Source organism: Amblyraja radiata, chromosome 37 (assembly GCF_010909765.2).
Source record: "Amblyraja radiata isolate CabotCenter1 chromosome 37, sAmbRad1.1.pri, whole genome shotgun sequence".
Lineage (NCBI taxonomy): Eukaryota > Metazoa > Chordata > Chondrichthyes > Rajiformes > Rajidae > Amblyraja > Amblyraja radiata.
Genome location: NC_045992.1, coordinates 6747843 through 6773637, shown reverse-complemented (window position 1 = coordinate 6773637; position 25795 = coordinate 6747843). Strand labels below are relative to the sequence as shown.

Below are 25795 nucleotides of genomic sequence, written 5' to 3'. Positions count from 1 at the left end.
CAAAGCAAATAAAGCATAAGATTGACAGAGTTGCTGGTACATCTCATGGCAGAAGACTGAATTTGATCCTATAATCCAGACCCTCAGAATAATTTAATTCCAGCACAGTATTACGTGGAGCTATACTGTCCAGACCCACAGAAACATGGCCATAGCTTGCAAGCGAAAGACTGAGCATTTAGATGTTTGCAAGATTATTGCAAGTTACCCCATCCCTGGCCAATCCGCATTCAACCAAATCAGATGAACGATTTGAATCATCCAACAGCTGCTCAAGGAATCATTTAAAAAAAGACATTATAAATGACTACACTTCCCATTGACTGCATGCACAATCATTCTGATGGAATGATATGCAATTTAAATGCAAGCCATTTCTATATGTGAACATTTCATCATATATTATCTGCAATCGTGGCAGTCGTGCCAACGGGATAAAATAACAGTATTTCCGTGTTATAACACACTGATACCTTGCATAGCTCTTGGGATGTTTGCAAGAACAAGAGGATTAATTGATTTAACAATAAAAAAGGACACCAGAGACAGAAGCTGTGCTGGGAATCTGTCGTGAATTAGACATCCCACCCCCACCTAGAATTACAACACTAGGCACAAACTGCCACCCTTCCTGTCACAACATACCACTTTGCTGGAAACCTACTCTGCTGATGTTCCCTCAGCAAAGAACTGCCCATAGCTCAGTATGAAGACGTTGCCTGTGAATGTTGCTATTGAGAAAGCAGCTTAACCGTTTGCTGCCAAGATGTGTTGCTCAGAAGCCGCAATCCAGCCAGATCTTTCCTTGAAAGTGGTGTCATCTTGTAGGAAAGGGTTTAGAAGATTTGAGCTTGTTGCCAGGACTCGAGGGCCTGAGCTACAGGGAGAGGTTGAGCAGGCTAGGACCCTATTCTTTGCAGTGCAGGAGGATGAGATTGTGATATTATAGAGGTACACAAAATCATGAGGAATAGATTGGATGAACACACAATGTCTCTCGCCCAGAGTAAGGAAATTGAAAACCAGAAGACATAGGTTTATGGTGAGGGGGGAAATGATTGAATAGGAACCCAAAGGGGTAACTTTTGGTTTTACACAAAGGGTGTATGGAACGAACTGTCAAAAGAGGTAGTTGAAGCAACGTTTAAGAAACATTTAGACAGGTACATGGATAGAATAGGTTTAAATGTATACGGGCCAAATGCAGACAGGCGGGACTAGTGTAGAGGAGACACGTTGGTCACTGTGGGCAGGTTGGGTCGAAGTGCCTGTTTCCACATCGTAAGACTCGATGACTGATGTCCAGATCTCATGTGCTCGAAAATTATTATTGTCGGGTGTTTCGAGATACAGTGAAAAACTTAGTTTTGCATGTCCCATTCACCTCCTGTTAAATGTCAAGGAAATTACAGTGACTTCCCTTCTGTTTTTGGCCACACTGCTCTTCCCATGTATGGAAAAACCTCAAAGGCCAGCAGCCACCATAAAATGTGTTGCTAAAAAAAAGGGTTGTCAAGGGTTGTACATTTATTACAGCATGTAATCATTGTTCCCTACTGTGAAGATCACTGTCCTCCACACATTATACCTCCTCTACCTCTTCCTCTTCCTGTGAGTCCACCTCTGCCTCCCCACTGCTGTTGCTGGTACACTTCCTTAGGCTGAGCCAATTTGATTTCCACCTTTAAAACAAACACAATAGCAATTAAAAGTTGTGCTTGTGTTCCAGAAACAACATGCATTATATGAAAGCTTAGAATAACTGTGAATGAGGATTATAAAAATGGATTCGATATTTATTTATTCTTGTAATTGACAAGATACTAATATAATGTACACACAATCAGCATTTATTAACCAATTCACAGAAAATGAGATTAGTGTAATTTATTGATGGGCCAAAGGGCCATTTTGTGTTGTGAAACGAGGACTCTTAATTACCATTAGAAAATTACCATACCTTGCTCGTTCCCACATCGTGAAACTTCTTCTCCATAATCGTCTTTACTGGATTATCTTCTTTGAATGTGATGAAGCAGAACCCTCTTCTTTTGTTGGTCTTGGTATCCATGGGAAGTTCAATTGATTCAATCTATGAAATAACCAAAGGAAAAAAAAAAAATCTAAATTGGGGAAATCAACTTTACTGTTCTCTTAACATTTCTTTCCGACAGCCTTTACATCATTGAGCATGTTGGTCCAAGGCAAACTTTTGGAAATTATTTTCTCTTTCTTACCAAACCCCCAGGAATACCAAAGACCTGGCAACAGTGATCAGCTAGAAAATGACAACGATTAAACAAATTATTGGCCTGAAAATAATTATGGTTTCCATCCTGGATTAATTTGTGAATGATGATACACTTATTACAAAACATTTACATACCGTTTTGCTGAGGGCAAAACAAGATCTTACCTCTCCATAGGTTCCGAAGTATTCTCTCACTTTTTCTTCCGGACAGTCAGGATCCAACCCACCCACAAAGATTTTCTTGATTTGTTCTTTGCCCTTCATAGCTTGTGCTCTCTTGGGGTCAATAACTCTTCCATCAAGTTTGTGTTCCTTATTTAATACCTGAACATTAAAACAAAATACTGATTTATAATGCTTTTGTTGAATTAATGTAATGATCAAGTGCAAGTGATTTTATTTAAACAAGCAAAATTAAATTAATATGCATGTAAATTCTGTAGGTTCTAAAATGCCCGGTTAAGTACTTTTTGAAAAAGTGATAATAGCTTCATTCAGAATTTATCCTCCATCTCCCGAATCTCTTACTCTGTTCCAACAACCACCTTAAATACATGACACAGATGGAGCAGGCCACTCAGCCCCTTATACTACTACAAGAGATCATGGCCGATCACAAACATAGTCACCGAGCCCCGCTGCCCTCTCAAATAGAGAATTTCAAAGATTCACTTCCCTCTCTGTAAAGAAATTTCTCATGTCCCATTTGGAGACCATAGCTCCTGATTCTGAACAGTTACAGGAAACATTGACTCCACATCTACCCCCCAGGGCAGCTCTCATTCTGCTAAACCTTTAGAGTACGATTCTGGCAACTCGTCCTTTCACTTCCTCCATGTAAAATATATCCTTCCTAACATGGGAAATAAATGTGTACACAATATTCATGACATGGAGTCACCAGGAATGTAATTGCATGGTATTTCTGCTATTTTACTTAAACTCTCTTGCAATGAAAAATAAGGTATAATTTGACTTCCAAATTTCTTGTGCACCCAAATTTTAAATGTCACCAATACAAGGGAATTCAGTGAAATAATTAACAACGTTGTACTAAAAACAGTATAATATAAGCAGCATTAGAGAAAACAATTAACATATGTTGAGGGAAAACCAGTGCAAGCATTATCACCATTTAACTAGTGGTTTCTGTTTGTATTCCAATTTTCAAGCTGAACTCCATGATGAAAGGTTCCCCGCTATACAAGTGTTTGTCACTGTGCCTTTATTTCATTCAGATCTTGGATCATTTGTAAATCCCACAAACTATTTCACATTTTAAAATCCTATATATCAAACTTAAAAATGTTTTAAAAATTAAGGACGGAATTCATCTGTGTTTCAGTGCATCAAGCCTTGCATTTGTTTGAAGATTTCATTCTTAGTGCTAGCCTCAGCCCCTCCTGGCATCAAATATCTATGCCAGCCTGTCAAAGGCCAAAATACAGATGTGTGATTTATATGGGAACGGGGATATGGACATTTATACTTCCCTCTTTCTCATCACCAAGTCTAAATCATAATATGTCTGAACCAACAGACAAGGAGCCACAAGAGACTGCAGATGCTGGAATTATGAGTAAAAGCAAACTGCTAGAAGAACAGGCGGGCAGCAATGTTTCAGTGAAATGTTGTTTGTCCATGCTCCTCCAGCAGTTTATTTTTTGTCAACAGACTGGGAGCATCCTCTCAGAAGCACTAAATCATTCCAAGTTATTAATTTATCACAAACCTTCATGAGAAATCAATGTGCTAAAGCCAGCACTGCCAAAATACCCAAATACCTCAAGACATCAGCAGAACCTTGATATTATTGATATGGGGCAAATTTACCAATACTTTATTGAGCCACACATTAGTTCATTCCACCAAAAACTGTTATAAAGTAGTGCTTTGGCAACTAAAGATATAGAAACTGTCTTTGATACAGCGTATTGACCTGAAACATCAAGCATCCACAGATGCTGATTGACCTGCCAAGATCACTGAGCAGTTTTTTTGCTCCAGATTTCAGAATCTGTATCCTCTTGTGCCTCCTTGTATCCAGATTTTCTGAAATATGGCACTCAGTTCCATCAGTTATTCATAGATTATAACCACAACTTGATGTGTATTGATGATTTACAGTTTGCCAACTTGAAGAACGACCCATTTGTCACTACCTCTATTTGTTAACCAATCTTCCAGCAATATTCAATCCTAAAGTCCTTATCTTGTGGCACCTTGTCATGCATAGAGAAAATTATAATACAGGTACAGCAAATGATTTTGGCAACGGAATATTGACCTTTATTGCAGAGGATGGAGTAGATAAAGAATCAACATTTTACCCAGATACATTCTTGGGTTACCCTTTACCTAACCTTCTGGTTAGATCTTCAAAAATAACTAATTTGTTAAACACAATATATTTTTCATAAAACATTACATCCCCTGTTAGCACTTAATTTTATCCACATGTTACTTAATATAAAATGCAAGAAAACTTGTAAGTTGCATATACCTGTGTCTAAAATGCAAAAGGAACCTCGTCACAAGATGAATGTGAAAGAGACCAAATTCTAAACACCCAAATTAAATGGTATAAAACAATTTAACAGCTACTTCTGAAGCCATCCTATTTACCCAATAGTGGATAAAATGCAGAAAGCAGACAAAGTGCACATTAGCATTAGCCCAAAACATTTTTTTTCCCCCACAATGAACTATTACCCTCTCAATTAACAAGAGGTACACCTATCCTAGTATTGTTTCAATGCTCAATTCACAACTCAAAGCAAAATGCATCATGGTGTCCAACACCTTGGGATAAGTGAACGTTTCCTTGTGATTCAATGGTGATAATGGGTCACCTGAAAGAGCACTTCATGAAGCCCCTCAACCATTTTGACCTCAACAATATATTTACTACCTTGCTGTGATCTGCACACTGCATAACACATCCAAATATTTGCTATAAAATGTGTAATATTTAGCTATCAAAATGAAAGCATATACTTGGGATTATAATCTGTTGTTTTAGCAAAGCCTTCCTTCACTGTATTCAACTGATTTTCCTTCATGTTTTACATCCCTTCCACAGGGAAACAGCCATGTTAAAACAGAATCAAGTTCAAATACTGGCTGTTGCAGTTTGTCAACATGTCCAAATCTTGATGGTATATTGAAGAAACTTCAAAACGCAAATACTTTAAGTTTGCTGTTGAAAAGATCTGCAGGACAAAACTGCATTGCAATAGTTCCTTTACTCTCCTGGTCACTGCTTCAAGTAAAGCATTGATAATTTCAGCTGCCAAGACCATTTAAAATGTATAGCTCTCAGACAGCACTTCCAGATTTCTGCCATTTTCAAAATATTATTTTCTTCTGTCGATCTCCGATATCTTGCTCCAGAGAAGAGCTCCTGATTCCAGACCTCTTCCATTGTCCTCCCAAATAAAATTGTGACACTTGTTGTAATAAGACCCTAAGACAAAGTTACAATGTCAATTTTTTCCAGTCCTAACTGACGACACAAATGAAATCTAGATCAGCACATGAAGATGTGCAGCAGCATCAATTCAAACCAGTAACTTCAATACCAGCATACCTATATGTAAAATCCTTGTATCATTCCCCCTAGTCAACGCATCACCCAGTTATCAACTCACTTTTTAAACTGGCTTCAATGTGTGACAACACCAAAAGGAATGGGATAGCAGCAATATAGCACAGGTGGGCAGGAAAGAGAGTGGGAGAGCTATAGTGATAGGGAGAGCTGTAGTGATAGGGGATTCCATGTAACGGGAATCAATAGGCGGTCGCAAGAGACTCCAGGTTGGTATGTTGCCTCGCTGGTGCAAGGGTCAAGGATGACTCGGAGCGGCTGCAAGGCATTCTGGAGGGGGAGGTCGAACAGCCAGTGTTAGTGGGGCACGTAGGTGCCAGCGGCATAGGTAGAAAATGGGATGAGGTTTTACAAAGCGAATTTAGGGAGTTAGGAAGTAAATTAAAAAGTAGGATCTCAAAAGAGTCAAGAGTCAAGAGTGTTTTATTGTCATATGTCCCGAATGGGACAATGAAATTCTTACTTGCTACAGCACAACAGAATATGTGAATATGTAAACATTGTATACAACGGGAAAAAAAGAAAAAGTTCAATAAAAGAAAAAAATAGTGCAAATACCAAATAATAATATAGTCTTTTGCAGTTCAGAGCTCATAGCTTATTCGTTGGGTTTAATAGCCTGATGGCTGTGGGGAAGAAGCTGCTCCTGAACCTGGACGTTAGTATTCAGGCTCCTGCACCTTCTTCATGATGGCAGTGGTGACCAGTGTGTGGCCAGGATGGTGTGGGTCCTTGATGATTTTGGCTGCCTTTGAGGCAGCAACTCCGATAGATCCCTTCGATGGTGGGGAGGTCAAAGCCGGTGATGGACTGGGCAGTGGTCACAACTTTTTGTAGTCTTTTTCGCTCCTGGACGTTCAAGTTGCTGAATCAAGCCATGATGCAACCAGTCAGAATGCTCTCTACCGTGCACCTGTAGAAGTTTAGGAGAATCCTCTTCGACATGCCGAATCTCCGTAATCTTCTCAGGAGATTATGTGCCTTCTTTACAATTGCATCGGTGTGCTGGGTCCAGGGTCTTCTAATATATGCACGCCCAGGAATTTGAAGTTATAGACTCTCTCCACCATCGTCTCGTAGATATAAACAGGATTGTGGGTCCTCACCCTTCCCCTATTAAAGTCCACAATCAGTTCCTTGGTCTTACTGATGTTGAGAGCCAGGTTGTTGTGCTAGCACCATTTGGTAATCTTTGGATTACTACCAGTGCCACGTGCTAGTAAGAGCAGCAATTACAGGATATTTCAGATCAATCCATGGCTTAAGAGATGGTGCAAGGGGGTGGGATTCATATTCCTAGGGCATTGGGAGAGGTGAGGCCAGTACACCCCGGCTGGACTGGAACCAATGTCCTCGGGGGAGTGTTCGCTGGTGCTGTTGGGAAGAGTTTAAACTAATATGGCAGGGGGGGGGATGGGAACCAATGCAGGGAGACAGAGGGCTATAAAATGAGGGCAGAATCTAAAGGTAGAAAAGTAGTAGTGGAAGGTCTAAGAATATTAAAATAAACCCAAAAGCTTTGTGCCTTAATGTGAGGAGCATTCGTAATAAGGTGGATGAATTTAATGTGGTTAGTTGTTAATGGATATGATATAGTTGTGATTATGGAGAAATGGCTCCAGGGTGACCAAGGCTGGGAGCTCAACATGCAGGGGAATTCAATATTCAGGAAGAATAGACAGAAAGGAAGAGGAGGTGGGGTGGCATAGATGGTTAAAGAGGAGATTAATGCAATAATAAGGAGTAACATTAGCTTGGATGCTGTAGAATCTGTATGGGTGGAACTGCGAAATAGCAAAGGGCAGAAAACGCTTGTTGGAGTTGTGTACAGACCACCAAACAGCAGTAGTGAAGTTGGGGGTATTAGGACATTAGGGATGCATGTAGCAACGGTATAGCAGTTATCATAGGTGACTTTAATCTACATAAATTGGGCTAACCAAATTGGTAACAACACGGAGGATTTCTTGGAGTGTATACGAGATGGTTTTCTAAGTCAATATGTAGAGGAACCAACTAGAGGGCATGTCATCCTAGACTGGGTATTGTGCAATGGGGAAGGATCAGTCAGCAATCTTGTAGTGCAAAGCCCCTTGGCAACAGTGTCCATAATATGGTAGAATTCTGCATTAAGATGGAGAGCGACATAGTTAATTCAGAGACATGGGTCCTGAACGTAAAGAAAGGTAATTTTGAAGGTTTGAGATGGAAATTTGCTAGGATAAACTGGCAAATTATACTTAAGGTTGACAGTGGATATGTAATGGCAAAGATTTATAGATTGCATGGATGAATTATAACAATTGTTCATACTTGTCTGACATAAAAATAAAACAGGGAAGGCGGCTCAACCGTGGCTAACGAAGGAAATTAGTGATAGCGTTAAATCCAAGGAAGAGGCATATAAATTGGCCAGATGAAGCAGCAAACCAGAGGACTAGGAGAAACTTAGAATTCAAGAGGACAAAGGGGTTAATTAAGATACGGAAAATAGAGCATGAAAGAAAGCTTGTGGGGAATATAAAAACTGACTGAAAGCTTCTATAGATATGAGACGAGGAAAAGATTAGTGAGGAAAAATGTAGGTCCCTTAGTCAAAAACAGGTGAATTTATAATGGGAAACAAGGAAATGACAGACCAGTTAAACAAATACTTTGATTCTGTCTTCACTAAGGAAGACAAACAATCGCTCAGAAATAATATAGGACCAGGGATCTAGTGGTCGGGAGGAACTGAAGGGAATGCACGTTAGTCCGAAAATGGTTTTAGGTGAACTGTTGGGACTGAAGGCAGATAAATCCCCAGGGCCTGATGGTCTGCATCCCAGATTACTCAATGAGGTGGCCCTAGAAATCGTGGACGCATTAGTGATCATTTTCCAAAGTTCTATAGACTGAGTTCCTGTGGACTGGAGGGTAGCTAATGTAACCCCACTGTTTAACAAAGGAGGGAGAAAGAAAAGAGGGAATTATAAACCAGTTAGACTGACATCGGTTGTGGGGAAGATGCTCGAGTCAATTATTAAATATGTAATAGCAGCGCATTTGGAAAGCAGTGACAGGATCGGTCAAAGTCAGCAGTGATTTATGAAGGGGAAATCATGCTTGACTAATCTTCTGGAATTTCTTTGAGGGTGTAACATGTAGAATGGATAAAGAGCCAGTGGATGTGGTGTATCTGGATTTTCAAAAAGCCTTTGACAAGGTCCCACACAAGAGATTAGTGTGCAAAATTAGATCATATGGTATTGGGGGTAGGGGATTGACATGGAGAACTGGTTGGCAGGCAGGAAGCAAAGAGTAGGAATTAACGGGTCGTTTGAAAAATGGCAGGCAGTGACTAGTGGGGTGCCGCAACACTCAGTGCTGGGACCCCAGTTATTTACAATATATATTAACGATTTAGACAAAGGAGTTAAAATGTAACATCTCCAAGTTAGCAAATGACACAAAGCTGGGTGGCGGGGTGAGCTACAACGAGGCTACAGGGTGACTTGGATAGGTTGGGTGAGTGGACAGATGCAGTATAATGCGGACAAATGTGAGGTTACCACTTTGGTGACACGAACAAGGCTGCAGATTATTATCTGAACGGTGTCAGATTAGGAAAAGGGGAGGTGCAATGAGACTTGCGTGTCCTTGTACATCAATCACTGAAAGTAAACATGCAGGTACAGCAGGCAGTGAAGAAAGCAAATGTTGGCCTTCATAGCGAGAGGATTTGAGTATAGGAGCCAGGAGTTCCTACTGTAGTTGTACAGGGCCCTGGCAAGACCACACCTGGATTGTGTGCAGTTTTGGTCTCCTAAAGTGAGGAAGGACATTCTTGCTATTGAGGGAGCGCAGCGTAGGTTCACCAGATTAATTCCCAGGATGGCGGGACTGACGTATGAGGAAAGAATGGATCAACTGGGCTTATATTCACTGGAATTTAGGACGAGAGGGGATCTTATAGAAACATATACAATTCTTAAGAGATTGGACAGATGCAGGAAAAATGTTCCCGATGTTGGGGGAGTCCAGAACCAGGGGTCACAGTGTAAGAATAAGGGGTAGGTCTTTTAAGACTGGGATGAGGAAAAATGTTTTCATCCTGATAGTTGTGAATCTATGGAATTCTCTGCCAAGAAGGCAGTGGAGGCCATTTCACTGGATGTTTAAGAGACAGTTTGATATAGCTCTTAGGGCTAATGGAATCCAGGGATATGGGGAGAATGCAGGAACGGAGTACTGATTTTGAATGATCCGCCATGATCATATTGATTGGCGGTGCTGGCGCGAAGGACCGAATGGCCTACTCCTGCACCTATATTCTATGTCTATGTTTAAAACAAATATAGTGTGTATGGCATCAGGACTGAGGACACTACAGATAGAGATAACATATACATCTTTATACTCTCAAGCAGAGATGGTTGATAGCCCAACTGAAGAATTCACAATGAAGGAAATCAATATTGTCGATAGAGAGAAACTAGATTCCTAAAAGTAGCATAAAGTAGAAATTAGCCAACGAGAAACAAACAAAAAATTGAGGTGCAAAGATTAATAGAAATCTTCCCAAGATTGTGGAATACCAAGTCAACCTGCAATTTTAACAAAAAATCAATTTGAATGTACTTTTAAACATATTACAATAGCTACTTCAGGATACCCTCTCCCCATTAGACAAATGTTTAAAGTTTAAGTGTTGGATAATGTCATTTAAACACACTATGTTGCAACACAAATTCCACACAAACCTCAACCCAATACAACTGGATTATTTGTTTCCCCAAATATAAAATGCAAAAGTTAGTCAGGTCTGGTCCGTAATCTAATCAAGCAGGAGCATATATTACCACGTATTATTTCTACCCTAACCCCATCTACTGAGCCCGTGGGACTAGAACCTTTCAATTTACAAAAATGGCATTTTCAAGCTGAACCACCTAAATGTTCTTTGTACTACTTCAGGGCACTTTTTTCCCCCTTTAAAACGAACACATGCAATTGAGAGAGCAGTGTAAGATATTTTAAAACATTTATTCAGAACTATAATATTTAATTAGCATGCCTGTGAAATATAACCATTGCATTTCCAAAAAAAAAAATTCTCCTAGAAACACAATTGCAGTTTCTATTCAGTTTTTATTGTGGTCTGTGGGTTCAAGGCTCAATGAATGCAGGAGAATCATAAAAAGGCAACAAGAGCGCTTTTAACAATCGCTGAACAAACTGACGGAGTCCAATGAGAAACACCAAGGGGAATCCACTGGGTGATTGTGACATGAACATGTGCCCATTATATCTCCCTGATATATTCAGTATTCTATTAAATGAAGCAGAATTTGTGTCTGGAAATGCAATGGTTTGACGTGGTCAAACGGTTGTGGATTCAGATTCTACTGGGACGTGTGCACATGACTGGAGCACCGAGAAAGTGTGGCTTGTTGAAGTAGTAATTTGCCAGATAAGACATTTTTAACTGACTTTAGGTGGATAATGGAAATGGTGTAATTGCCATCAGAAGCAAGTTCTCTATGTCTTGAAGTTACTTCTCTCAAGAACAAAAAACATTAAAATAATTCATCTTATTATTCATTATACTCTGCGTACACCAATACAGAAGCTGCATTTGTCCAAAAAAAAATAAATACACAAATACTTTGGATGTTCAGTCATATAATGGCAGTATATGAATGTAAATGTATTTTATACTTGTAAAATTTACAGTTCAACTTCACCCTACAGGAAGATGTGGTAAACAGATGGTGCAAATTAAAATGATATGCTCAAATGATTTGGGCAAACACCCAGGAACAGATCACTCATTTGTCATCCTGGTGGAAGAATGGAGTCGGTAGATCTAAAGAAAGGAGCACAAGTAAAATGGAAACCAAAATACCCTGCTGTTCAACCTTATGCAGTATCAGAGTTGAATTGTTTTAAGAAGTTAGGTTTCCTCATTTAACCTGAATGAAGTCAGGTTAAAACCAGGTGAATACCAAATCCTACCTTTTCTACACTTTCAGGATCCTTGAAGAGGATAAACCCAAATCCTCGCGAACGCCCAGTCACAGGATCCATTTTGATTACGCAGTCTACAATTTCTCCATATTTAGAAAAGTAGTCCCTTAAATCTTTCTTGCTTGTTTCCCAGCTGAGTCCACCAACAAACATCTTCCTGCACAGTGACAATATAAAAAAAGGAAGTGCAAATCAGTTTTGAGAACAGCGCTAGTACAAGAATGTTAACTTAGCTCAGATGGGGTGGAGTCAGCACTACCAATACTGGTCACCTCCTCCACTGACATTTTAGTGCAAACTCAATCTTGGCTTAGAGGTGAATATCTTGTTTCTCCGTCCAATGCTCTGGCAATTAGTTAGCATTATCCATGTTACATTACCTAGAAATTTAAATGTTATACTCCAATGGAAGACGTTTGTCAAGAAAGAAAGAAAGAAAGAAAAAAATCAGGGATGCTAACTCCAAGTACTTTGCATCAGACACTTCAACCATCAAGCTACCCATAACCTTTGACAAATCCCATGTAACATTCAGGCCAAGTAGACAAATGAAAACTACATGATCTAATTCTTTTTTTTAGCAGAAGTTGGGATGGTAGAAATTTTGTATATTGTGATTTTGAGCAACAGCAGCAGTTGTTAGCCTAACATTATTTCTTCATCATATTAATATACAAACATATCATAATAATCGTGCAAGAGCTGGAAAAGAGATTCCAAGACCTGTGTACTTAAAAGAACAACACAAACCCTTATGTCATGCCAGCAATTCCAAATAATACATGCACACTCTACCCAACTTCTGTGAACAGCATTGTGAAATATCTTCCCCTCATTGTCCTGGATTTTACTCAGTTCAAACTGTGCTTTCATGTTGTACCTTGCTCTTAAGGGCATGGAAGACAGACTATGTGTACCCAGTTCACTCATCACACAGGTTCCAATCAAAAAAGGTACTTGGATTACCAAACACATTATGATTAAAGCAAACTATGAATTAAAAAAAATGGTTTCAAGATGGCCAATGAAAGCAGAAATTACTAAGGCAAGTGAAACAGTCAGAAATGTCTTTTGATTGCAATTTTGGTTGGATACGAGATAATTCACACACCAAAGAAAGAGATCACTACTTCCAGATCTACAAAGCAGCACCAATGGTTAAATAATCAAATTGAAATGGATCCAGCATTATTAGCCTCCAAGATGCCATTTTGGTTGAGACAAAAGGTTTAATAGAGTACAAACCCCTGGATTCAAAGAGTTGTACCATGGTGACCACCATTCGACCAACAACTGGTGGGGTTATTGAGTCATGAAACTTATACATCTTCTTGGCTTGAACATGGCAAGAAAAAATCTCCAGTACGACAAATTTAAATGCTTTCAATTAAAAATAATTTCTTATAATCAGAGTTCAGTCATTAAATTGTATTAAATTGTATTACCTGATCTGGACACAGAAGAGATGGGAAGAGTTTTGGTTTGAATGAAATTAATATCAATTTCATTAAACAAGACGGATAGTGAAGCTCAAAGGGAAATGGAATGCAACTTATACAAAGCTCTGCAATGTCCCAAATAGCTTTCAAAATAGTTTTGTTATAAGGTTATTCAAATGTTCACTGTAGCATATGGGAAAATAACAAACATATTTAATGGTACAGTTGGCCATAAACCTCAACTGACAAAGATTCCATGCATTGGCTTGCAACAGACATCATGGTAATTTAAACAATGTCTTAGGCCAAAATGATAATCAACAGCCCATGCAATTTTCCAATGGTAATATTTTCCTTCACTGATGCCAATAATATAGTTTAGTTTATAGGAATGATGCAAGAGCCAACATTACAACATAATTGGAGCAAGTATACTGTGAACAAAAACCCATCTTTTGCTCCAGGTTTAGTAAAGGAGCCAAGAATGCTATTATTCATTACAACCTTGCAAACACCATTGCACAAATTATCAATTGTCAAACTTCACTGCACAAATATCTTCTCACTTATCAACCTGCCCAGACGAACCTGTCCTGGCCCTGTGCCCGGCTACATATTAAATAATTATGTCACTGTGCTCCTCCAACTAATTTCTAAATCATTGTCATGTCAACACCATCCAAAGTTTCTTGCCAGCCAACTTACACACATATCCCTCCTAACTGCTTACTGTACCTCAACTTTCTGCATTTCACAAACCAGTAACATTCCACTCCACACCAATATTTAAAAAGCTTTTCTATTCTTTCTCCACGTGAACAACCTCTCATGGAAATGGTGCCTGTTATTGATGGTCTGCTACAACTGAGTAAAGAATTTGCTTCAACCACCTAGCAGTCACTCCATGAAACAAGTTGTTTTCAAATAAAAGTTATTTTGAACAGCTAAACATTTTTGTTACTGCAAACTAAAAAACACTTTTTAAAAAGTTACATTGTTTAACAGAGTATCATTCCACAAATGTCCATCGAAGCAATTGCTTGTCTATTTCAACGATCCTCTCGCAGTGTAACTAACAGCCTGTGTTCTTAGAGATAATAGTGTCTGATTACTGTGGGGACGCTCCCTACAACTTAACCAAAATCTGGTACAAAAGAGTGTAGGAAGAAACTGCAGATTCAGGTTTACACCTAAGATAAACATAAAATGCAGGAGTAATTCAGTGGGTCAGGCAGCATCTCTAAAAAAAAAAAAGAATAGGCTTCGTTTTGGTTCAATCTGAAGAACGGTCTTGAGCCAAAACATCACCTATTCCTTTTCTCCAGAGATACTGCCTGGCCAGCTGAGTTACTCCAGCATTTTGTGTCTATATCCATTACAAAGAATCAGCAACAATGAGGGTGGACTGTATTCTACATCTGTAACCTTTTTATCCAAAACATTCACCTTCTTCCTTTTTAACTTTAGATGATTGGTTCAGGATAGCTACAGTAACTCAGTGGGTCAGACATCTCTGGAGAAAAGGAATCAACAGATGACGTTTCCGATCAAGACCATTCTCCAGACTGAGAATCACGGGAGGGAAACGAGATATGAAAAGGAACATAGAATAAATAAATTAATGAAACGTATGCAAAGGGACAAACAAAGCTACCAATGATGATCAAGAGAAGATGGGAGCCACAATGGTCCATTTTTGTCTGTGGAGAAGGTGATAACGAATGATACAAACAGTGAAAATCGGCAGGATGACAGTGAAACTAGTACAAAGACTAGGGTGGGGGAGGGACAGAGAGAGGGGATGGAAGGGTTACTTGAAGTTAGAGAAATCAATATTTCATTACAGATGAATAGTGAAGTTCAAAAAGGGAAATGGAATGCAACTCAGCCCTATAGTCAATCTTTGGGAAGTACAGACACCGATCAGGATAGGCCAGAATCTCTCCTTTTGTCCGAGCCGACTTCACTTTCCTGGCATAAAGACAACTTAACTGAGAACTTCCAGAACCAATTTTACTTCGGAGTCACGTGAGTGACTACATGAAGAACCCCGCCAGGACGCATGCGTGTCATATCGCTACACGCATTGCGAAACGTCAGACGCGGTGGAAGGACGTTCGCCCGTGGCGGCAGTTTAAAAAGCCGCTAATTGCAGGTAAGCGTTTACTCTGCGGTCTTTTTTGTTCCCATTTTCCAACTACAGGTAGGAAAATGGAGAAAACAAAGAAGACAAGGGCTGCGACAAAGCTGGTGAGGGAGGACCGCGGAGTAGCGGGAAGCCAGCAACAGCAGCTAACGGCACTTGGATCACCCGTAGTGGGATCAGCTGTGCCCGATGTCGCCTCCGCACCGGCCAAATCCACGCGGCAGGGCGGCAAGGCTAGACACAAAACCAACAAGGTCGTGGACTCAGAGGAGTCCGACTTTGAACCACCGCGGGCGGCCAGCGACCGAGAGCGCTGGACCCGAATGGAGCGGTGTATGGAGCATTTGCTCCAACGTGACAGACTCCGGGAGATGGAGTCGGGTCACTGTGGGCCCTATGGTAAACCCACAGCAGTACCTCTTCAAGGGCTGCACAGTGTTTCTACCTCATCGGAGGGGAGCACTGCGGGTCAGTGCTGGGCTGACCTGGAAGAGGGGTCCGTAGAAGAAAAGACAAGTGTGCATGGGGTGCAGGAAAAAGAGAACTTACTGGACATGGTGGCCAATTTTATACAGCCGGAACAGACTGGACAAAATCTGGAGCCAAAGCTTGCTGCCAGTATAGACTACATGTCTTTAAACCAGTTACAAGAGCAGGCTGTACTGGACATGGGTGGAAACAAATCGATATAATGTGACAATCTGGCTAACTCAATTTGGCAATGGTGCATCCAAAGAGATATTTGGATATCAGCCACTTACCTACCAGGGAGACTAAATTTAGTGGCAGACACCAGGTCACGCAAATTTAATGAAAACACCGAATGGATGTTGAACAAAATAGTATTTGCTGAGATTACAGCAAAATATGGAACACCAGATATCGATCTATTCGCATCCAGACTAAACAACCAGATACCAAACTATGTTTCATGGGAACCAGACCCTGGGACAGCAGCGACAGATGCATTTTCGCTGCATTGGGGGAAATTGTTTATTTATGCATTCCCTCCTTTCTGCCTCATCAGTCGGGTATTAAGGAAAATACAACAAGACTCTGCGTCTGGTATTTTGGTAGTACCCGATTGGCCTACACAACCATGGTTCCCAGTGGTACAAAACATGGTGTTAGAACCATGTATTACCATCCCACATAGACCAGACTTATTGCTACATCCCGTAACAGGGGATAGCCACCCATGCCATAAATATTTGAACCTATTAATTTGTAGAGTTTAAAAACACCATTTCTACAACTGGGACTAACGGACCGAACAGCGAACATGATCTTGGCGGCCCAAAGACAATCGACTAAAAAACAGTATCTGGTCTACATCAGGACGTGGGAAATGTACTGCCATAAAAACAACATCACCAACAGAAACATGAACATCCCGTCTGTTCTGGAATATCTGGCAGGCCTCCACAACGATGAGGGATTACGTGCCCCACAGGAAGACACCTGGCACCGGGCAATTGCATGTCTCCGAACGTTCCAATAGTTAACAACTGTATATGGAAACACATTGGAACAGGAGTCAGGAGCATGGATGTAAAATTGCAAAAAGTACTGAAAGTACTGACCGCAGGGATAACAGCATTTGCCCGTACAGTGGACGACAGGGAAATGTCCCAGGGTCAACAAGATGCACTGGCACTATTCTGCAACACCCAACGATGGCATTAGTCACGGCACAGAGGGTACAGTCACTGCATAAACTCAGACTGGACAACATGACTTCCTCACCTGACAATATTACGTTCCACATCTACGAGCTAGTAAAGCAGAACAGACAGGGATCAGCAGGCCTCAATATACTATTTAGGTCATACCCTACAGATGACCGTCTCTTAGACACCTGTCATTATACATAGAGAAAACTAAAATCCTAAGAGGCAATGAGAAGGGACTTCTGATCAGCCACAAGCAACCTCACAAAAGAGTGACGGTCCAGACCATCTCGAGATGGCTGAAACAGGTGCTTACACAGGCTGGGGTGGATACTAACATTTTTAAATCTCATTCCACCAGGGCTGCAGCTACATCGGCAGCAATACAATTGGATGTGCCCATGGACCAAGTCCTCGAAGCAGCAGGATGGTCAGGGGAACGAACATTCCAATTATTTTACAATAAACCAGTAATGAAACCTGGAACATTTGCAGAAAATTTTTTAAGTTCTGTAAATTAATTCAAACCCATAAAAGGGTCATAATTTGTGTTAATAAATTTTATGATTTCAATATCGAATTCATGTCCAAATTATGTTAACACTATTCCTCCTACAGTCAAGGCAGACGTGATGCATGGACTCGTTTCCACGGCATGAAATCACAGAGCTTTAAAATCTTCACGTAGTCACTCACGTGACTCCGAAGTAAAATAGTAAGATTAAACGAGAATTTACCAGTTTGAAGTTTGATCTGTATTTTATGAGGAGTTACGATGAGGGATTACGTGCCCTCCGCTCCCACCCTTGATCATATACTTAACTGGTATCTCTTCTCTAATCTTACTATGTTTAGTCATTACAGTTGTCTGTGATTTCACACCGCTGCTTTGAAGAATGACACGCATGCGTCCTGGCGGGGTTCTTCACGTAATCCCTCATCGTAACTCCTCATAAAATACAGATCAAACTTCAAACTGGTAAGTTCTCGTTTAATCTTACTATTCTTGTGCATTTCCAGGCATAGCTGTCAACATTAATACATAACTTTGAGTTTGCAAAGAGTTTTTTGAAGACAGCAAGGGATCAGGCACTAAGTTGGCACTAAGCATCCTGCCAACTCATCATTCTCCAAACAAACCCCCCGCAGAAAAGTAGTGAAGAGCAGTGCAACTAATCAAATTTCTCTTCAGCCAAATAAGGAATGCAGAGCAAAAGTTATAAAATTGTGCGTAATGTTTTGTTTTTAGAGTACTTGAAATCACTCAAGCCACCCAACAGGCAATTTGCCTTACCTTCCACCCCATCAGCCGTCGCATACATCATATAATCTGCCAACACTTTTGACACCTCCAATGGGATCCCACTACTGGCCACATCTTCCCATCTCCACCCTTTTCTGCTTTCCTTAGAGACCGTTCCTTCCCCAACTCCCTGTTCAACTCGTCCCTTCCCACCCCCTCCCCAGGTACTTTCCCCTGCAACCACAAAAGATGCAACACCTGTCCATTTACCCCCATCCCCGACTCCACCCAAGGACCCCAACAGTCTTTTCAGGTGAGGCAGAGGTTCACTTGCACGTCCTCCAACCTCATCTACCGAGACCAAGCGCTGGCTCGGTGATAGTTTCCCTGAACACCCCCGCTCAGTCCGCCTTAACCTACCTGATCTCCCGGTTGCTCAGCACATAACTCTCCCTCCCATTCCCAATCTGATCTTTCTGTCCTGGGCCTCCTCCATTGTCAGAATGAGGCCCAGCGCAAATTGGAGGAACAGCACCTCATATTTTGTTTGGGTAGCTTACACCCCAGCGGTATGAACATTTACTTCTCTAACTTCAAATAGCCCTTGCTTTCCCCTCCATCCCCTCCCCCTTCCCAGTTCTCCCACCAGTCTTACCATCTCCGACTACATTCTATCTCCATCCCGCCCATTCCCCTGGCATCAGTCTGAAGGGTCTCGACCCGAAACGTCACACATTCCTTCTCTCCAGAGATGCTGCGTTACTCCAGCATTTTGTGTCTACCTTCGATTTAAACCAGCATCCGCAGTTCTTTCCTACACATCCTAGGCAATAGATTGTTGTTTATTGATGTCAGGAGTGACACTGTAGGTACTTCCCATACTCATGTAAAATATAGATTCTTATTCTAGTTCAAAACTTATGAGATAGTCATGAACCAGTCATGAATCAACATATAGGTATCCAGATCTGATTTTTGCATTTTTCCACCCAATGTAAAATATGCAGTAAAGATGAAGGTAAAGAAAATCCCTGTATCCATCAACCTATTATTGCAGCATTATACTTGTACCAAACTTTGTAGTGTGACAAAAGATAAAACATTGCAATTACTAGCAAATTATTATAAGCAAGTCCGTGCAGATCTCAGATACCAAGCATGATTTATTCGCAGAGTCACCTGTAGGAATACTCCATACTAGCTATTGCAGGCAATTTGCATTAAAAGGTAAAAGAAAGGCTTGGTTTTCCCAGCATTAGTTGAGGATTCCAACAACAGAAGTTCCACTCTAAACTGGATCCTCAACTTCCTGACCAACAGTCAGTGATGATGGGCAACAAATCATCTTCTACAATAATCCTCAACACTGGTGCCTCGCAAGGATGCGTACAATAATAAAACTGAAACAAAGAACTGCAGATACTGATTCAGCACAATAATAAAGCCAATTCCTGCAATGCCTCACGTATACAATCATGGATTTCACTGACTTTGGAAAGAGGTTCATACCTGAAACACACCCAATTATTTGTAAACCACTAGCATTATCCTGGCAGTCGTTCTTTCCACTATAACCAAAATCCATTACAAAGAGGTTCAAAATAACACGGGTAGACTCTACTACAAGCTCAAATAGTCCATTCTTTATCTGCGGCTAAATGTTGAAACGACCCATGTGGACAATTCCACCCAGCGGAAAAAAGTTTTGACTTTCTACCTTCTGTGCCTTTTATAATTTATTTTGCATATAAAATTTATGAGTGGCCTAGTCAGAGCTTTTTCCCCGGGGTAGAAATAAATCTATATGGTGAGAGTGAGAAAGTATAAAGGAGATGCGCGGGTCATGGTTTTTTTTTACACGGAGAGTGGTGGGTACCTAGAATGCATTGCCATGGGTGGTGGTGCAGGCAGATACGATAGTGGCATTTAAGAGCTTTTAGATAGGCGTGTGGAAGTCTGGGGAATAGAGGAATATGGATGATGTACAGGCAGATTAAGTCAGTTTAACTTGGCATCATGTTCAGCACAAACATCGAGGACAAAGGGCCCATTACTGTGCTGTACTGTTCTATGTTTACTCATCAAATAACTTATAGCTCGCACAGATGCAGTGCAGAAAAAAATTAAAAGTTAAAAATGGCTGCAAGAAACTTCTCACCTACTCCAACAGACGCTAGCAATAGGCCACTGAAATACAAACCAGGCAGTTTTAAGAGAATAATTAAATAGACCGTTTAATTGAATTAGGAAGCAAACGTGTACTGTTAATAGAGACCTAGTAACAAAGGTGGAAACAGCAATGGAAAATTATGATTGCCCAGCATATTACTGGTAAAGGAAAAATAGAATGAGTAGGGTCAGTTGGCGCTTTGCGCGTGTTCTGCCATTCATCAAGATTATGGCTGTCCATCTTGCTGTAGACCAATTTCCTCAACCATTACCTCGATTCCCTTAGTCATTTTGTCAAGATTTAAACAATTCCCTTAATCAAGATTGTTTTCTGAATATTAAGCCTCCACATTCTTCCAGGTTAGAGAATTCTTAAGATTTGCCACTCTGCATGAAGCAATTTCTCACTTTTAAATGGTTCAGCCCTTATTCCGAGACACAAATCCAAACTATAGCTCTGGCCCTCAAACCTAATTTAATATCTAACCCGGAAATATAACTGATCTCCTCAGCCAGCCTGATAATGATTATGAGTGGCTGGGACTCAAGCACTGATCCCAACTAATCAACAATCCTGATTATGTGGCAGCCTATTTTAGAATGGTTTGCTAAAAAACAAAGCAAAACCAACAATTGTGTCCTTGATTCATCTTTAAAAGGCATTTCTACTGGCGGCAAAGAAACCGGGATTGTAATAAATCCCACGGCTTTCAATCATGCACACGTCAATTGGTCAATTACTGCACAACGACACCAAAAAAATATTTCCATCCTAAAAATAAAAAAATAAAATAAAATCTAGCAATTTAAATTGTCCTTGTGAAACAGTAGCAAAACAACTGTTTTCAAAGACAAAAAGCAAGTTCCCAAGCGCCATTGGTCAGAGTACCAAAGTTTTGCAACCTATAACTTCAGCATCCTGAGTTAAGGCAGTAAGACCAAAATAAGGCACCAAATTAGAGTACTTCCTGAAAAGACTGAAATAAGGCACAAAGTTATTCTACCTTAAAAAGAATGAGATGGCAAGCACTGGATGTACAACTTCATTAGCACTGAGTATGGAAATAAGAAACAAAGTTCAAAATTAAAATGGCCCATTAAACTGAAAATCTCTCCCCAAATGATTTCCATCCAAAGGAACTAATGAATCCTCTAACATGCCAGATAGCTACAAAGAAACATACAGGCAACAGCTAGAGCAATCAAATAGTCAAAATCATCATGTGGGTTGGGTGTGCCAAAACATCCAACTAAACTGGGATTAAATCAGGATTATGATGGAATTAATGCCCTGGAGATTGCTTAATACTTAAGGGATCAAGAAGCATTTGTACAAATTCTCCTATAGATAAGTTTAACAGTGCATTTATGGTTTTTGTTTCCAACTATGGTGCATAGTAAATCTAGTGTGAAGAGTTGTGTTCAGATATTTTTATGATATGGAATATAAAGAAAACTCCTAAAGATTAAAAAGTAAGCATCAATTGTAAAGAAACCCTCAAAGATTTTAGGAGATGCTTATTTGCTTGCCCTCCAAGTGGATTTGGAGAATTTTACAAATATAGGGCTGTGCTACTTCTTACAGTGCTGAGATGTCTGCTGCAGGTTTTCCATGGCTCCAGAGCTAGGTCAAGAACTAGAAACACACATTTTCCCTCATGCTATGTTGACACACTGAAGATAATGATGAATTTCATCAGCATGAATGCCTGCTTTTGACGAGAGATGGTTCCTGGGATATCAGAAGTGCAACGTGTTTTCTGGGGTCTCTTTATAGCCCTTTAACGTTGGACATCATTGAGGCAAGTTACCAAATGAAGTAAATGTAAAAGTGCAGAGAATAAGATAACCATTACAAAAAAACCCCACTAAAACTGGCAGGGATTACATTTTGAAAACAGCTATTCAACATGGTTCCAAAAAAAATGTAGACCTTTGTCGAAAGCCACTTCAATATCCCAGCTACTAGAGAATTTAAAAGGTACACAAAATTGCTGGGGAAACTCAGCGGGTGCAGCAGCATCTATGGAGCGAAGGAAATGGGCGACGTTTCGGGCCGAAACCCTTCTTCAGACTGATGGGGGGTGGGGAAAGAAAGAAGGAAAAAGGGAGGAGGAGGAGGAGCCCGAGGGCGGGCGGATGGGAGGGTGGGAGGAGACAGCTAGAGGGTGAAGGAAGGGGAGGAGACAGCACAGGCTAGCCAAATTGGGGGAATTCAATGTTGATGCCATAAGGACGCAAGGACCCCAGACGGAATATGAGGTGCTGTTCCTCCAATTTTGTGCCACCTTTGGTGCCACCTCCTGCACCCACACACAACTGACTGACTTCATCCACTTCACCACCAACTTCCATCCGGCACTCCAATACACCTGGACGATTTCCGACACTTCCCTACCATTCCTTGACCTCACCATCTCCATCGCAGGGGACAGACTCCTGACCGACATACATTACAAACCCACTGACTCACATGGCTATCTGGACTACACGTCTTCCCACCCTGCCCCCTGTAAAGACTCCATCCCCTACTCCCAATTCCTCCGCCTACGCCGCATCTGTTCCCAGGATGAGACATTTCATACCAGGGCATCGGAAATGTCCTCGTTCTTCAGGGAACGGGGATTCCCCTCCGCCACCATAGATGAGGCTCACACCAGGGTCTCATCCATACCCCGTAACACTGCTCTCTCTCCCCATCCCCGCACACGCAACAAGGGCAGAGTCCCTCTGGTCCTCACCTTTCACCCCACCAGCCGGCAAATACGACACATAATCCTCCGCCATTTCCGCCACCTCCAACGTGACCCCACCACTCGCCACATCTTCCCATCTCCCCCCATGTCTGCCTTCCGCAAAGACCGCTCCCTCCGCAACTCCCTCGTCAATTCTTCCCTTCCCTCCCGCACCACCCCCTCCCCGGGCACTTTCCGTTGCAACCGCAAAAAATGCAACACCTGTCCCTTCACCTCCCCCCTCGACTCCATTCAAGGTCCCAAGCAGTCGTTCCAGGTGCGACAAAGGTTCACCTGTATCTCCTCCAACCTCATCTACTGCATCCGCTGCTCTAGATGCCAGCTGATTTACATCGGTGAGACCAAGCGTAGGTTGGGCGACCGTTTCGCCGAACACCTCCGCTCAGTCCGCAATAACCTACCTGACCTCCCGGTGGCTCAGCACTTCAACTCCCCCTCCCATTCCCAATCCGACCTCTCTGTCCTGGGTCTCCTCCATTGCCAGAGTGAGCAACAGCGGAAATTGGAGGAACAGCACCTCATATTCCGTCTGGGGTCCTTGCGTCCTTATGGCATCAACATTGAATTCCCCCAATTTGGCTAGCCTGTGCTGTCTCCTCCCCTTCCTTCACCCTCTAGCTGTCTCCTCCCACCCGCCCGCCCTCGGGCTCCTCCTCCTCCTCCCTTTTTCCTTCTTTCTTTCCCCACCCCCCATCAGTCTGAAGAAGGGTTTCGGCCCGAAACGTCGCCCACTTCCTTCGCTCCATAGATGCTGCTGCACCCGCTGAGTTTCCCCAGCAATTTTGTGTACCTTCGATATTCCAGCATCTGCAGTTCTCTTTTGAATACTAGAGAATTTAAACAGCTTTGATCAGGATTCAACTGCACATTCATCTCACTGCCAACCTCAGACCAGAGCAGCAGGACATTACTATTTGCAGTGCAAATTCCAAGGAATCAAAAAGTATTTATATTTTCCTACATTATTGTACATTTTCATCACCCATGCACACTTCTGTGGAACACAAAATGTGGCAATATTTACAAGAATAAATACTGAACAATTACTATTTTGGATTCACATTTCAATCACATGTGTCTAACAATAGAAAAAAAACTATGAAACCAAGCCTGGTGAAAAATCAGAATTAATAAAAAACTGAAGATGCTGGAAATCAGATTCATAAATAGAAAATGCTGGAAATGTCAGCATGTCAGGTAGAACCTGTGAAAAGAGATATTGTCCGATGTGCTGGACGTTTGAGCATTTTTCTTTAAGTTCAGCCTTGAAGGCCTTGGATCAACTCATAACATTTTCACTTAAGAAACTAGCATGTCCAAGTCCTTCTCCAGAAGTCCAAACACAAATATCTAGGGTGACATTTAAGTTTGGTACTGAGGGAGTAGGTACCATGTGGTCGGAGACAATTTAAAAGTTGTTAAACCAAGGCATTGGTTGCAGTTCTAGTTGAATGATCAGTGCCACAATATCACTGATACAACAGTGGGGCGATTAACAACTAACTAGCAACAAAGGAAGGTTGACAAAAATGCTGGAGAAACTCAGCGGGTGTGGCAGCATCTATGGAGCGAAGGAAATAGGCAACGTTTCGGGCCAAAACCCTTCTTCATTCAGGACCAATAATCTGAAATATCATCTTAAATTTCCACAGGCAACTAAATGAATCTGAAAAATCTAGTATAATTGCCTGTAAACATAAACCCACTAGATGGTCAGATCATACCCCATTATTCACATGTCCATCTGAAAAGGAAATCTGCCGACCTTACCTGGTACAGACCATGTCTGACTCTATCCACCCGAATATTGTCAACTTTTAACAGCCACCTCATTTCAAGGTAATTAGAAAGGAGCAATATTCACAAGAAAGGGAGTTCAAGAGAATACTGGATATTATCCCCCATCCAGCATCAAAAATATGATCACAAAATATAGAATGGTATAGCACAGGAATTGGCCCATTGACCCAATGTTTGTGCCGAACATGTTTAGCTGAACTGATCTCATCGGCTTGCAAGTGATCCATATCCCTCCATTCCCGTGCAAATCCATGTGCCTATCTAAACGTTTCTTAAACGCCACCATCACATCTGCCTCCTCCACCACCTCGGCAATGCATTCCAGGCCCCCAAAAAACGGCCTGTACATCTCCTTTATATTTTCCCCTCACCTTATAGCTATGTCCTCTAATGTTGGGCATTTCCACCATGGGGAAAAATGTTCTGTCTAGCCTATCTATGCCTCTCATAATTTTGTATACTTCTATCAAGTCTCCCCTCAACATCTGACTTTCCAGAGAAAACAATCCAAATCTATCTAACCTATCCCTGTAGCTGAAACCCTCTAATCCAGATAGCATCCTGGTAAACCACCTCTGCACCCTCTTCAAATCTTTCACATCGTTCCTGTCATGGGGCAATCAGATCTGCACACAATTCCCCAAATGTGGTCAAACCAAAGTCTTAAAAAGCTGCATCAAGACTTCCCGACTCTTATATTCAATG

At 41.3% G+C, this 25795-nt stretch overlaps 1 protein-coding gene across 5 annotated transcripts in view; it reads right to left on the bottom strand.

The window, feature by feature from the left end:
• The window catches only part of LOC116966580 (heterogeneous nuclear ribonucleoprotein D-like), a 32515-nt gene that overhangs the window by 5178 nt on the left and 1542 nt on the right, over positions 1–25795 (bottom strand). For 3 of the 5 annotated variants that reach the window (XR_004410060.1, XM_033012978.1, XM_033012981.1), the window contains exons 2-5: positions 11856–12024; positions 2417–2575; positions 1961–2092; positions 1589–1682 (exon numbers count right to left, since the gene is read on the bottom strand). Coding sequence is in view for 4 of the 5 variants with exons in the window: in XM_033012978.1 (XP_032868869.1) it covers positions 1589–1682; positions 1961–2092; positions 2417–2575; positions 11856–12024 (554 nt within the window). In the remaining variant the exon portion in view is untranslated. The remainder of the gene's footprint in view (positions 1–1588; positions 1683–1960; positions 2093–2416; positions 2576–11855; positions 12025–25795) is intronic. The other 2 variants (XM_033012982.1, XM_033012979.1) reach the window with 1 other exon arrangement.